This window comes from Coturnix japonica, chromosome 12, assembly GCF_054131305.1.
Source record: "Coturnix japonica strain WE chromosome 12, WE-NBRP24, whole genome shotgun sequence".
NCBI classification, from domain to species: domain Eukaryota; kingdom Metazoa; phylum Chordata; class Aves; order Galliformes; family Phasianidae; genus Coturnix; species Coturnix japonica.
Window position 1 is genome coordinate 8,840,426 of NC_140674.1, and position 15,604 is coordinate 8,856,029.

Here is a 15,604-nt window from a genome sequence, read left to right on the forward strand (position 1 = left end):
GGGGTTCTCCTGAATGTAAGCTACTAGTTCATAACATAGCCAGCTGTGATGGCTGCATAAAAGGACACATACTCAGTGAACATCAGAGAATAATTTCTTCTGCTTAATTATGTAACTGTGACTGCTGAGGTAAATAGTAAATCTATTAATTGAGTGCTGAAATAATATATTTTCCAGGAATGCTGCTTGATTTAATGATGAGAATCCCAGGATACTGATTTTTAACTGTCTTGGTAATTCAGTTGTAAAACAATGTGTATACTCCAGATATTGCCTTCTCAGTTAAAGGAGCGTATGTAAAGGGGTGTGATGTGAACTGAAACAGAATAGAGACATGTGAAAGTTCAAGGGCAGGGTCAGAACAAACCATAGTGATAACCCCATTAGAAACAGGAGGTATTATATTGTCATCACTTCTGTACTGTATGGCAAAATAGTCTATTGTCTCTCCTTTTCTTCTGGTTCTAATGAGGATTGCCCACTTAACAGCCCTGGGATAGCCATGGAATATCAGCCAAATTTCCTCAGCGGTCCCTCCCTTCCCCACTTTGAGGCCTGCAGCAGACTGGGCTGATCTCTGCAGGTCTGTGCCAGGCAGATGTGCTCTCATATGTATTTCACTGTGTGAAAACAAAAGCCACGCTTCTCACAGGAGCGCGTGCTCGGCAAGCTCTGGGACGCATTTCAGCCATGTCTCCTTAAATGTTAGATGGTTTGTGAGACTCTTTCAGGCTTTCTATTGATTTTGCATGGAACTAGGTCAGAGCTGCTTTTAATTGAACAAGCTGGCTGCTGCAACTCTCACTTAACTGTAAAAAGGGGTATTAAAAATTGATATGCAAAGCAAACTTCTGCCTAATTAGCAAGCAGATGAGGTCAGAATAGACAAACCACTGTAGTTAATAAAGATGAGGAAATGTCTTTCATTGACAGTATAATATACTCCTGTTTTTTGGAAGAAAAAAAAAATGGCTTATACACTGAGCATTACCCACGTTCCCTGTGTATGGTTTTAATAGGCCTGCTTGTTTTCTTTGCCAGAGGTTGTGATAGATTTACAACTGTACCAATCAGACAACCACACATCAAGAAAGCCATTATAAGACAGAACCTATTTTTAAATGTGTAACACAGATAAAAAGAAGTTCCTGATGTGTGGGAAGAAGAAACTGCAACAGTGGGATTTCCTCAAGGCCTTAGCACTACTCAACCGTGTCCGCAGTAAATGGGTAGGTGCTGCTGTCACACTGGCTGTACTACATGGGGTCTGCTGGAGCCCTGTGCCAGGAGTTGGGGGATGGAATAGGAAAAGGGGGAGAAGCCTGGGATGTTTCTGAGGTGGCTTCACTCCTCATGTGTAGATTACAGCCTAATGCCCTGTCCTCATCCCTGCTGTGGCCAGGCGTGCCCTTGGTGATGGGCTGGGCTGGAGACGATCTGTACTTCTTGATCCCTGCATCTACAGCCATCCCAAGTGATCGTCCTTGCTTTGCATTTGCTGAATTGTAGACCTTGTGAGCAGTACCATTTACTTCCTAAGCTATATGAGTTCTGCCAAGAATGATGTATTATTTATTTAGGTTTATAACAAACACAGAGAAAAGGAGTAAATGAATAATGCATGGATGAATAGCTTATATATTTCATCTCAACTGACAAAGATGGCAGAAAGCAACCCTCATTTAAAGTTTCTTAAGACAATTGCTCTCCTTCCTCCCCCCGCAAAAGCCCCAGACAGTAATGCAGGTTCTGCTGTTTATTACCCAGCATTGTGCTTAGTGGCCATCAGGACTCACAATTAATTTGTGCTTAAGAGCTTAGTGGCAGACTAGCCATAGATAACATATTCATTTGAATGATTGCTTCTCAGGTAAGATGTTTTCCTTAGCTGTGCTTTTCAGTTTGTTTTGGTCAAAGTTACAGCTGATTAACCCAGATTGTTTCTCCCTTTCTTTATCGTTTATGAGACTTCCAATCCCACAGCTCACAAACCAGCATTGCCAGGTGTGCAGCTATTAGGGGATGCTTCATAAAGGGGAAATGGTGCACATCAATAATAAATAAAACATGTTCTCATACATAACGTTAGCCACCATCTTATTCTTGAAGTTGAAAAGCCTGAGACTTAGGTGAAATAAATAAGGAAAATGCATGTCTTTGAATATTGAAATGCAGTGACACCTGGAAGTGCTTGAAACATTTGAGCGCCTTTATGGCAGTTCAGCCAACTGTATCCATAAATATTTAAAGCGGTGAATTATTTCTTAGAATTTACATTTTTATGTACTATTTCAGCTTACGAATTATTGAACAATAAAGATGCTTTCCATAATAATTTCAGCTTTCAAAATACAGCACTTGACTGTAAAAAGATTTGCCTGTGGCCATCATATGACACACTGAATTCCCAGTGTAACACCAAGCTTCAGTATCTCCTAACTCCAAATTAAGGCTTTTAGCAGCATGAAGTAACTTTCCACATCTGTGTTGCTGCACATTTTGAATAAAAAATAAAGAAATGTTGTGTGGCAGTTACTGTTATCCTCTGGGAGAATACAAGCTTCCATGTGACTGGTTAGAGTTCATTTTTTTTTAGTACGGAATCAATGTGAATAAAGTGGCCTTTCAGATCTTTCTGTAGTTACTTTAGAGGGTTGCTCCATTGAAAATGTTAGAGTTTGATTTCAGTCTGTGATAAGGTCACCACCCATAGGTAACAACAGCCAGGAGCTACATCCATATTCTTCTTTCTGCCAATGCTTCGTGCCTGCCAGCATGAGTGAAAATACAAAGTAATGAACATGTTGTTATGAGAGACAGTAATTTGTGCCACTGAGCTTGCTCTGTAAGGCTACATCTGCAGTGCAGAGTAGTCAACAGCATGGAAACATTCAAGCAGCCAAGTAATGGTGAGAGTCGTCAAAAGGTCCCAGTGTTGCTCCATGACCTGGAGATGAGCTTTTGCATTCCTGGAGCTGCCACAGACATGGTGGAATACTCTTTTAATCAAGTGAGAACTAGCACTGTGATTTTTTATTGAATTTGAAGCATGATTCCCATTGACAGCTATTAAGGAACCTGAAATTCTTGTCAAATCACCCACAAATGATTTGAGTAAAAGGGAAATATTACAGCTTTGGAAAAAAAAATGTAATATATTTTGAAGTGAGCAGGAAAGTAATATTATAGAAAACTATATAAAACACTGACAGGCGTATCAGTGTTATTGATAATGATCACCAAATAATAATGATTCAGGCTCTGAGTCGGGTTGCTTGACATTATAATCTGATTAAATCTGCTTTTCATTTTTGGAATATATTACTTTTCAGATAAACTGAGAACTGAAAATCCCCCAGAAAGAATTTAAATCTACAAAGTCTAGACAGCCAGCTGAAGACTGGTTTTCTGCACCTTATAAAGAAATAGACTATAAGCCAACTCTTTATTTATCCTGAGTACTCCCATACTTTCCAGCTGTTTGCAGAGTACTGCTGTACTTTGATTCAGCTGATAATAAAACTAAGCACGCACAAATTATTTTTATCAAGCACCAAGTACAAATGCTTCTCTTGTTGAGTAAGCTGAAGTGGACATATCCTTAGCTCCACACTCACCCTAAGTGTTTCCATTGTAGCTAAGGGCTGACTGCACAAGCACGTGAGATTTCAAGGGCTGGTGCTCAAGTAGTATCAAGGGAGGCACACAGGGAAGGTTTGCACTGAGGTAATCACAGCGTTCCCAGTAGCAGCTAGGTGACATAGTAAACTAATTCAGTTGTATGATGTGCTGATCTAATGGATTTGTTTAAGGCCAGATTCAGTATTTTTTAAAGCTTTTTCTATCCTTTTGGCTTTCTCTTAATTTTGTTGGATGGTAGGAGTTGCAGGTTTGATGGAGTCCTGTATTGGTGTGGAGATGGCTGTGTGCAGTTCCAGAATATTCAGAAATTTTGTTCTGATGTTTCCTTTTCCCACATGCATGGTAGCTAAGAAAAGTGTGTTTTATTGATAAAAAGGAAAAAAAAAATCAGAAATGCATATGGCTTTTATATGAAAAAGTACATCACTGTTTTTGGTAGATAAAGGTTCAGTAACAATATGAGAGCCTTTTTGTTGGTAAAGTCTGGTTATAATTTGGGTCGAGCATTTCATTGCAAAACTCTTTGCGTTAGCAAGTCCCTGTATGCTGTCACAGAGCTGTGTTACAGACAGCTCATAGGAAAGGTCCCTGAAAGGCAGATGTCATGTTATATTGGTACAGACTGTTATTCAGCCTCATACCCTGCTGGGGTTACCAAACAGGAAAAACAAACAGTTTGGATTTTCATTCTGTTGTGTGTTTGCATACATTAAAGTAGGTAAGTGACCTAAAAGTTCAAGGACGTGCTTTGATTTTTGAAGGTCTTTTTCACATTAGATGTCACTGAGTGCTGCTTATGGGACTTGCTAAACTGGGATCATTTTTCAGTTTTCTGATGGAATGTTACTGCTGTGAGTAATTAAAAAACATCTTGGAGGTTGTGATATCACAAATTTTCAGTTCTAACTGTAAGTAACTAATTAAATGTATTAACAATTACCTATTGCACTGTATAGAGTTAGAATTTTTTTCTTCCAGTATTTCCTTGAGAAAACTCCAGAATGACTGTTGTTGCTCATCAACAAGTGCATCCTCAGACTGGAATGACAAAATACTCAATGTCAGTAAAGGAGATTGTGTTGATTTTGTTCATAAGTGAGGTCTCTGTCATCCCCTATAGATAGCAAATATTGCCTCTACCACTGTTTCCTGTAACAAGGGTACATAATGTGGGGAGGAACATGGCTCGTTTTTCTGGGGCTGTACCATCTGAGTGACAGTTCCTGTTGGATAGTCTCAGCTTCTTCTGGCCAGGGGGTTGATCAGGAGAGGAAGGAGTTACTGAGGCAAGCTTTGCTACTGCATCTCTGGCAGTGCTGCACACCTAGTCCAGTTCTGGAGATGCCTGTATCTCATGGGGGCTGTTGTCACCTCTTGCTTGTGAATGGCTCTGGCATTTTCCCTCCACTTGGCTTTCCCCGGTCTTAGAATGCCTTCTGTAGCCCCAAAAAGATTTTGAGATGAGGCTCAAGAGAATATTTCCTATCTGTATCAATGGTAAATTCCAAGACTGTGGATACTTGCTGAAATGAAGGTACATCAAGGGTTAGATTTATAAATCTGAATGACTAGAACTGTGTCATGTAACGATGCCTTTGGGTTTAAATATGAGATATAAATATATATACTAATGTTTAAGGAATTAAACGTTAAGCACTTTCAATAGCTAACACAATATTTAGCTGTTATGACTTAGTGATCTAATGTTTCTTCTGTATGTAGTCTTTTGTGTGAGTTTTTCACCACTACAGATGGAGGTGATCAGGAATTAATTGTTTATCCATTGCATTGCTCAACCTGCAAGAAAAGAAATAAGGGTCTCAAGAAAGAAACAGAGAACCACCAGCCATGAAGAAAGCAGACAGCACTGCTTCACTTGAGAAAGCAACCCATTGTTTTTTTGAATTTCTTCTCCTTATGTTGACTCACGGTGTTTCAAGCAGAAAGTTGTTTTATGACTTCAAGGGTTTTTCAACCAAGTGAAATTTATTCCCTAGGTTACAGTGTTGAGCACACCTGAAATATTAGCACTGGGCAGTTTTGTGGATTGTGTGCTTTGTACTAGTGCTTATGGAGGAGTACAGATATGTTGCTTGTGCAATATTGCCTTAGGAGACAACTTCCTTAGAAGGTGCATGGAGAAGAACTTGTTCCCTAAGAAATGACGTCTGAGAAGAATTGAATTGTTGTCCAAAATTGTTAATAAAATCGTGGTTTGATAAGATATCACTTTCAGAAATATTTTCCTGGCATTTAAAGTACTAAGAGGAAAGCCACATTTTACTCATCTCCTACACTGTGTATTATTTTAATTAAAAAGTGTGTTGAAACCAACATAAACTATAGATTTTTGGCAGTGATATAAACTGCCCCTAAAAGATTTATTGTTGGTTAATTGTAATTGTAATATTGAAAAAAGGATTGCTATATAGTATGGGAAATTAGCAGGAACTCTGTAATGAAATGGGCATGTGTGTATTCTTGTAGAACCACTAGACGAACTGAAGATCAGAAGTCACAGCACTGAACCATTACCAAAGCTGGAAAACAAAGAGAGAGGAGGCCATCATGGGACAGCTTCTTCCAGGGAGCCAGGGAAAGCTCAGGAATGGGATGGAACGCCGGGCCCACCCATGGTCTCCAGCAGGCTGGGGAGATCCTCTGTCAGTCCAACCATGTTGGCTGGAAGCAACAGCTCAGGTATGTCAAACAGCAAAGCAGGGAAGGTCTCATGAATCTCCTTATGAGCTGAGGGATCTCTAGAGAGGTAAGCATCTGGATTGTACAGATTTCCAAATGTCTTCTAGAATATGCCCATTAGCTGCTACTGTAATAAGTATTGCACTGCCTGCTTGTGCACTCTACTGGAACAGGTTTGGGATGGTGGCAGGAAATATAAACAAGTACGTTTGCCATTCATCTGTTTTAAAAGAAGTAAAAAAAAATATGTTTGACATTGAAGAGGGACTCTGTGGCAAAAAATCCTTCTCACTCCCCAGGTGACAACTCAGAGAGTTCATAAATTGAGATGCTACTTGCAGTAACGAAAACATACCTTACGGAAACATGGCTATCTTGATATGCTAAGTGAGTGGACACAGCAGCCTTTTCTTTATGCCTATTCATAAATGTCTAGAAAAGTGACAGTGGCTTTCAGAAGTCTCAAATTCATATCTATCCACTTGATCAATCGTATTTCATATATATAAAACAGTGAATTGCCTTAAGCTGTGGAAAATAACGCATCCTGTTCTACAAATTGACTAAGACAAACACAACTGCTAAATGAATGTACATCTAAATAGCTCTTGGATATCACTTTTTGAGATTTGACAGTTCACTTAGAATAATAACTTTATTGCTTATTGCTTGGGCTATGAAAAATACCCACTTTAGAAACACTTGTCATATGTCCTACAAGAGCTTTGTGGCTTCAGTAAAAATAAGGCCATGAAGGAACTATTCAGACAATAAATTGTTCCTTCAAGAGTGGTCTTCTGGGCTTGCAGTGTCAGACATCAGTCTTTACATTGCTGATAGCAGAGGTACCCAGCCCTCAACGAGGGCATTGCTTCCCTGTGAGATAATAGAACTTACATTTTCCCTTCCTTGCTGGAAATTACACCAGAAACTCAGTAGGTAACTTGAGCAGCTATTACTGATGTGAAGTAGCATTTGCAGCAGCTGTGTGGTCCAGCTTTTCTTGCTGCAGTATGCCCCTCAAATAGTCCCGCCTGCGGGAGCAAAAAGATCTTTTCTGTAAATCTCATGACTCCAGCACAGGTTATTTTCTCTTGTTTACTTGTCTGCTCTCATAAAGCATTCTGGTAGCTAGAAGTTTTCCAGCTTAGCTAATATTTTTCTTCAGAATTCCTTTCCCAGTGTATTACAGGATCATCGGTACTGAAACAGGTAAAAGACTGGGTTTACAGGTACCACATCAGGACATCTCATAACTAAACTAAAGGCGTGTAGCAGTCTTTTCTGTTCTGCTGGATGACAGTACAGAGCAGAACAGAAGGGAAATGAAAATTAAAGAGTGAGTTCTTAGCAAAATACAGCACTTCTGCTCAGCCTTTCAATATAAGTTTTATTTTAAAGACTTGGTTGATCTCCAAAAGCAGACAAAACATTTTGGCCTCGATCTTGATTTGGCATCTGCAGACTGTAATAGTTGTTGAATCATGCCTTGATACAGTTTACTGTGACTTTCTCCTGCATAACTAAGACTTTCAAAGCCTCGTGGTAAGAAATATAAAAATATTCCTTGGCTGAATTTTGACTCCTTTTTATGAAGAAAATTTGAGCTGATCACGATCTTCTCTTCCCCGCAGTTTTTCTGACATTTCATTTGATGAATATCGTCTCTCATCTGCCATGAATATTTTTCCCCTGTATCTCTAGCTGTTGCCTGAGCAACATGGTTTTACCTTTAATCGGTGGGGCACTGCATTCAAAATGCTCTATGCAGTTCTCATCATTGAACTTATACATGAACTATGACAGTTCTTTCCTTGCAATTAAATGAGAAGTGCAACAGAATGCAAGAAAAGATATACAATACACCTGTATGGATACAAATACTTTCTGGAATCAATGAGAAAGTGATTCTGTGTGTCTTGATTTCAGCTGTGCTAGGAATTTGGAACTTAGATTCACCACAAGATCAAATAAAATCAGGGCGATCCCCAGTATAGTCATCATCATCACTGTTCTTGTTCCAGCAGGACTGATACAAGAAGAAAAGGTTGTCCTTTAAAGACCACAGTACCACAGTGTCCTGCCTACCTCCTAGTTTGCACTGGTCCAGGCACTTATTAGGCACTGCTGAAATAAAGAAAATGAGGTTGAATTGCTCTGTGGTAAAACAGAAACGATCTGAAAGGACTTTTCATGTGTGTTCAATAGGCCACTCAGCTCAGGAACTGGAGAGAGTTAAGTAAGTACCTGATTTTTTTTTGAGGATTCTCTGCACCTGCTGGTAAAGTCTGAGGGGAAATAAGCCACCTCCAAACAAGATCTTGAAATGTTGATCAGTCTGTTTGAGTCAGCACAGCCTGTCAAAAGCAGAAGGGTATCTCTGAACCTAATGACTAAATGTTCTCTCATCTGCCCCACAGTTTGTAAAGGGAAATTTTTGTTTTGTGTCATCCTATTGTTCCTTAGGGAAAGCAGTGTAAGTGCTTTGGGGCATGCTGCCCTTTAAGAAAGTCATTGTAATTCTAGCAAACAGCCAAATGAGATTTGTGAAACAGAAGGTTGTGATAACTTCACTCCAGGAGATTTGAAGAGTATTTTCTGGAATGTTGCCTCTTTTTTTCCTAACTGCAACTATGAAGCAGTATTTTGCATTGCCACCTTCTGCTGAAGACAGGCACTACACTGCCTCTTGTATCTCAGAGGCTATTCAGTTCTGCACTGTTTTTGAATCACTATTAGCTTGTCACTCAGCCAACCCATTTTGTATTCAAGCTGCAAACGTTGCAGATGATCATGAAGAAAGTAAATATCTGCTGTTCATTGGAATTAATGGTTAGTATTGTGGTGGATTTGCAGAGGTAATGAATAGTTAAGTTCAAGCTGCTAGGGAATTAAGAGATGCTTGCAAAGCCAGAGATGCAAGTCACATTCATTGATACAAGAAGGCAGTAGTGGCACAGCATCAGTTCATACTTGATAGAGCTACTTTACTCAAAGAAGACTCAGCACTCCCACCAAACTCTGATTGTTCTTCTAAGGTAATATCAGGGTTACTAAGTCCTCAAAGATTCTCCAAGCTAAGGCAAATAGAGGTGATGTTAGAGGTTTACACTACTGGGTAGCCACCCAGTGAGTCCAGGCCAGTATATGATACTTTCAGCACTTACACTGGTTGTCCATGTTCTCTCAGCACACAGGCTGTCCCCAGGCAGTGCGTGGAGCGGTACTGGGCACTGGGCTCTGAGAGGACCAAGCTACTGTGCTATAGGCCAGGTAGCCAGGTGTGTGATCTCTAATGTGCTGCTTCACCCCCTCACACAGCCTGACTGCAGACACACACAAAGCTCACTGCAGCTGCAGCATTACAGCCATGTGGAACAATGCTGTTGCCAAATTGTCCTTTTGGTCCTGGGCCCTACAACTGATGGCTACCAGTGCCAGAAGCTTCAGAGAGAAACAGAAAGAATTGCTAAAGAGAAGAGCACTGCTGCCAGTGTTTATTCCTTAGCTCACTGCCTCAGCTGTTGACATGGACCTGAAACATGATGGTTCAGAAGAAATCCTAATTTAAAACATACCCCATCTAATGCAGAGGTGTTTTTTCTCTTCTTGTTTACCTTTGAGTACTGATAAGCTTTTGGCCTCTTGGTACCTGGCAACACTGAGTTGCATGGGTGCTTCCTTTGTGAGAACTGCTCAGTTTGTCGTGCTGCTGTGCTATTCCAGCACGGAGCGGCTCCCTCAGATGAAGCCCTGAATATTTTCTGTAAGTGAAAGAATAATATATAGTTTATTCCACTTCTAAGGTTTCATAATTTCAAGTTATATTTCAGCTTACTCTCCTTTTTTAGGAGACCAACGCAGCCAGGCCGCTACGATGATAACAGGATTTATTTTTCCAATATTCATGTTTTCTTTTTCTTCTTCTTTTTTACCTTTTTTTTTTTTTTTTGCATGTTATTACTCTCAGCCTGTCACATCGCCTTGTTTAATTCAAAACGTGCTTCTTGGCAGCTGTAGCAAATAAGCAATATTTCTCTTTTCATGTGCAAAGAAGAGACTGTGACAGGATAAGAAGCTTCTCCAATGCAAGTGACAGCCAGAGTATTTTTTTGAATTAAGATTAGGATAGGCAGAATGAAGTCTTCCTTGGATGGATAAAAGAACTCTGCCCGTTAAGATCCAAAAATAAAAATTGTGCAGAGCTGTTGTATTTCTGGAGAATATAGAAAGCCGTAACACATTGGTATAAAACTGATAGAAAATATTTCCATAAAATCTTGTCCCTTCTCAGCATTCTGCTTTGTTGAGTGAAATCCAACAACTCTCTCTGCCCCAAATGCAAGCAACCAAGCTTCTGCAGCTATAGCTGAGATGACAGCATTTTGTTGAGGTTTTGGAAAACAGGTCATTTATGTGAGTTCTTAAAGAATTAAGTACACAATCTGAAGGCAGTTGTATTTGTGGCTAGAAAGTTCATATTTCTGTGTTAGGTATTTCCTCCTAAAATGTTCCCCCTTAATGTTGTCCTTTGGGAGCTGTCTGCTCGCTCATCATCTTGCTGGCCTTGTCAGGACCCAGCTTCAAACCTGAGAGTCCAGTAATGCTGTTCCCAGTGCAACTGGCCATGCTGGTTCATTCCCTACCACTGGGATTGCTGGGAGTCTCATAGCTGCTGTGGGTGACATAGCAGGGGACATGACCAGAGACTGACACACAGCTGACCAGCCACCCACTACAAGCATCGTGCTGCATCAGCACCTGGCTCCTGGTTCAGGCTTTGTGAGCAGTGTGCTTTTCGTAAAATGGCACCATCTGAGGGAACTGTCATTTGGAGCTGTGCAAAATAATACCACAGGAGTTTCATCAGTAAAATACAGCAACTGAATCTTATGAACACTTCTGTGAATAAACTAAATAAAATCTACAGAGCAATTAGGTAGCTGGGCTGAATAATCTGCTGAATTCAGTCTTTGTGCTGACCACTGATTGCAACAAGCATCTTTAATGGTTGCTAAAGTGCACTGCATCCTCTGGCTCAAGTCCAGTAAAGCACTTAGACATATGCCCATAAATTCCCTACCTTGGCAGTAGGCTGCTAGCCCTTGTCAGCATATGAGTGGCTTTACAGCAATGGCGAAAGCCCCCTAGTTGTGGATGCAGAGTGGAGTCTCTGGAACTCTTAGGGGCAGTTTTGCTTTATAACTAGAGGATACATTCTCACAATGAATTACAGCACAGAGCTGAGGTGCCACATCAGATTTAGCAGTGTGGAACCAGAGGTGTTTTAGCTAGACCTGTCATGGAGCCTGGGTCCAACTTGGAGGACAGACATCTACAGAGCCTTCCCTGTGTGCTCACCAGTCTAACTGATAGAACTGTGCCCTGCTCCACACTGTGTACTGCAGTCACAGGAGGAACTTCTCACATGTTCTCAAGACTGTTCATTTCAGATGTTAATAGTGAGCTGTCTGAATATCATCCACATGGTATAAACACAAACCAAATGCTAGAAACCATGTCTGAGATTTGTTGGCAGAATTGTTCCTCCTTCAGCGTTCTCAGCAGGAAATATTAAAACTCTTTTTCATTCCAGAATCAGGATCTGTATTGATATGCAGATCTTGCAGACAAGCTGAACTGACCATTTAAAACACAAACCAAGAGCTGAAGATACTGAATGTGACCAGACAGTGGACAAAATTACTTAAGAAAATCTCTTGTTTTTCAGTCCACCCAAAGTAGAAGTTATTTGAAGTGAGCATTGTATTCAACATCCAGTTAACCCCAGTACGATAATGTCCAGTTGAAAAATAACTTGCTTCAGAATGCAAAACAGAGTTGGGCATCACTGCTAGTGATAAACAGTGCTTAAGGTTGGTTTTTCTTCCACAGCACTGTGCTGTGTGAAGAGGTTACTCGGAGCACTAATTAGAGTAGAATAAAGTATTTGGTCTAAAAATATTCCCAGAGAGACCAGTGGAATGGCTATTAAAGGAACCATTTCCCTTTCACTGCATAACCTAACTTCTTGAACTGAAAAATATATGCATCTGGATAGAACAGTCTCTGAAACTGCTGTTGATGAGGATCACCATGGAAATTGCAATAGTTTCCTTAATACAGTAAAATATATTACAGGGAGACAAAGGAAGTAATCCTTCATCTGCGTGTGATAGATTTTGTTTCTTTGATCCCAGATAAAAGGAATCTCTTTGGCAAGGAAATGGTGATCTTTTGCTGTTGAACATATATCCAAATGGGAAATTGTTACTCTTTTCTCTGCTTTTCAAAAGTAAAGAAAACAACTCAGAAGCAATGGCAGACAGTGCCTTGGAGTTTTGGACACGTTGAGTGTCTGATTTTGCTTGTCACAGCAAAAACGGAGCCCCTGCTCAGCAGTGGGGGAATAATGACTAAAAAATCCCTCTTCTCACTCACTCTGAAACCCCAGAAAAATTCCGTGAGGGAAGAGAGACCCATTATTATTTTTATATTACTGAAAGAAACAGCTATCTGGCACACAGACGGTGTGAAAGCTGAACAAAAATACAATCAAACTCTTGAAATAACTACCCAAATCCAAAAAAAATAAAAAAAATTAAAAAAAACACCCAACAAAAAAACAACAGATTATGTACAAAATATAAGGTTATGGGGCAGATCTTTCTGCTCCTTTCCTTGTGCTTATTGCCGTGTTGACTCGTGGTATGTTTACAGACTGACTAGGGATGAGTGAATTGAATAATGCATTCGTCAAACAGCATAAATATTTTTGCTGCTCAGCCAGCTGGATGTTAACCAACGTATTAATATTTAGTTGATGAATATTCACCCGTACAGATGCTTTCACTGGTCTAAGTGCTTCAGCTTAAGTGGATAGCTCTTCTCCACACTCTACTGAATTCTGAATCCCTATAAAAATAAGCATTTAAGACAACAATGAAAAAGCATCAGAGAGACTGGAAGGACAAATTTCATCAGACTGCTGGTAGGTGGCATGACATGTCAGCTGTCCTCGAGTTTCCAAGATGCACCAAGTGACCTTAAAGACACATTAGTTGTGGATAGTTTTATTCCTTATCAACACTGGCCCAACCACTGGCTACAGATCCACACAGGAGAGAAATATTAAGACAAAACACACAGAGACAAAGCAGCAGTTTAGATGTGGCATGAAAAAATATATTTCAGGGAGACAGAAGCAAAAGATGGTCTTCAAAGGCAAACCTGGATTGCAGAAGGCATAAATCTTTTCTTTCTTCTTGAAAACGTGAGGCTGAATAAGAGAAATTCTTTCAACCCATTGTGAGGAGGCATGGTATTATCGCTACTTGTTATTCGTGTTAAAGCACTATTATTTCAGCTAAAAATTGAAAGTCCATGATTGTACAAAGTACATCTGCTGAGTGTGAGTGTCCTTGGTCTCAGTATTACCCACTAAATAGGAATGACAGGTGCAGGGTTAGGAGGAAGGCTTATAAACATGAAGAGAATTAATACATTCGTCTGAGCCAAAAGCCATGGTTGCAAGGATTTGTGTGCTCGGTAATAAACAGGAAGCATGGGGACAATGACTTTCCTCAAGCAGAAACAGGCAGACTCTTTTCTCAGAAAAAGATGGTTTCTTCTAGATAAGACGTGGGATGCTGAGCACTGTTGGGTAGCACACTGGTATCAGCATAGATCAGACACAAACTTCCCAGGATTCCTGAGCTGCGTGATCAGCCTCATGTCAGTATGTTAACAGAAGTAACCTGAACTAGAGGCCAGTGAGGAGCCCTCAGAGAACTGCTTTCATGTACAACAGAGGGAGAATGAAATAACCATATAGATTCTGTTCAGATTTTCTCTGGAATTGAACTTTCTCTTCTAATTGAAAGCTTCTGTAATCACCTCAGTTCTGGGAAAGTGAGTTCGGAATTTGCCACTATTGAAGTTCTGATTTCTCTGCTTTTTCACTTTGTGTTGTCTTTCAAGTCACTGCCATCACATTTCCTAGAGCTTTTGGTGTCATTCCAAATCCTGAATTAGAATAGTATCACAGTATCACAGTCTCGTGCGGGTTGGAAGGGACCTTAGAGATCACTGAGTCCAACCCCCAGGATTCGAGCCTCCTGTGTAGCAGAGCGGCACTTCTACCACTTGCGCCACAGGGGGGATTCGAATCCTCACTGTTTTTATATATTATTTCCTTAAAAGGAGGGCAACATGGTCTTCTTGATATGCTTCCAGACTGTTTGCTGTTTTATAATGTATGCTTCAGTTTCAGAGGCACTAGAGTGAAAGGAACAAACCTTGTGACATTAGGTTTTGTCCTAATCTCCCTTCTTCTAAGCTCAGCTTTTCATGATCCATCAAAGTGCACAAGACTAACTAGAATCCAACGCTGGAGTTTCCATTTCAAGGGAGTCGTGGGTGCACCATGATTTGGTTAATGCAGCAGTAACCAGCTTCCCACTCATCGGCTTTTCTTTTCTTTCCCAGAGCCTAAAGCAAGTTGCAGATTAGGTCGGTCTGCATCCACATCAGGTGTGCCTCCTCCATCCGTTACTCCGCTCAGGCAAGCCAGTGATCTTCAGCCAAGCCAGGTACCATCGTTAGCCAATCGGGAATGACTTCATGTGCTGCAACATGCCAAATGTTTCTCACCTCTGTGTCTGTCATTTGTTACAGTAGATGATTTTTTGTTTTCTTGTCTTTATTTTCTGTGCGTGTGCGTGCATTTGTGTGTGCGCATCTCTCATTGGCAATGAAATTCCACTGGGTATGGCCAGTAGAATTTTCTTTGCCCTTAATTCTTTGTATCCTTTTCTGTCTTCATTCTGTAATATAAATGTAGTAAATCTGTACTGTATGAATTTGCTGGATTTTTTATTTTTTCATGTTTTCTGTACTTTTTTACTGTCTTTAAAATTTATCAAACTTTGATAAATTTAATATATGTTTAAGTGTAAATTTCTTTTAAATGTCCTGTCTAATGCACTTACACCAATGTTTGTCAATACTTGTACATACCTTTGACTTCTCCCAGTTGTACTATAATATCTGTGCCAGTCTTATATTTGTTTTGAGCTCAGTGCATGATTGTATTACACTGTGATTTATCACTGTCCTGAAAACTGCTCTTACAGCAAGTTGTTTTGTTCAGTTAAGGCAGCTAGAGGCCATGTAATGCTTACAGGACTACTAAATAGTCTGCTGTAGTTATATTTATTGTATATTGTTAGGAACTGAAAACTGAACCAGGGGTTAAGTGATC

General features: G+C 40.1%; 1 protein-coding gene across 5 annotated transcripts in view; it reads left to right on the top strand.

Annotated features, from left to right (window-relative positions):
* NYAP2 (neuronal tyrosine-phosphorylated phosphoinositide-3-kinase adaptor 2) overlaps nt 1-15,604 on the top strand; it is a 122,164-nt gene that overhangs the window by 82,281 nt on the left and 24,279 nt on the right. For all 5 annotated transcript variants that reach the window (XM_085513552.1, XM_015871429.3, XM_085513551.1 and 2 more), the window contains 2 exons: nt 6,130-6,342; nt 14,830-14,933. In XM_085513552.1, coding sequence (XP_085369678.1) covers nt 6,130-6,342; nt 14,830-14,933 — 317 coding nt within the window. The remainder of the gene's footprint in view (nt 1-6,129; nt 6,343-14,829; nt 14,934-15,604) is intronic.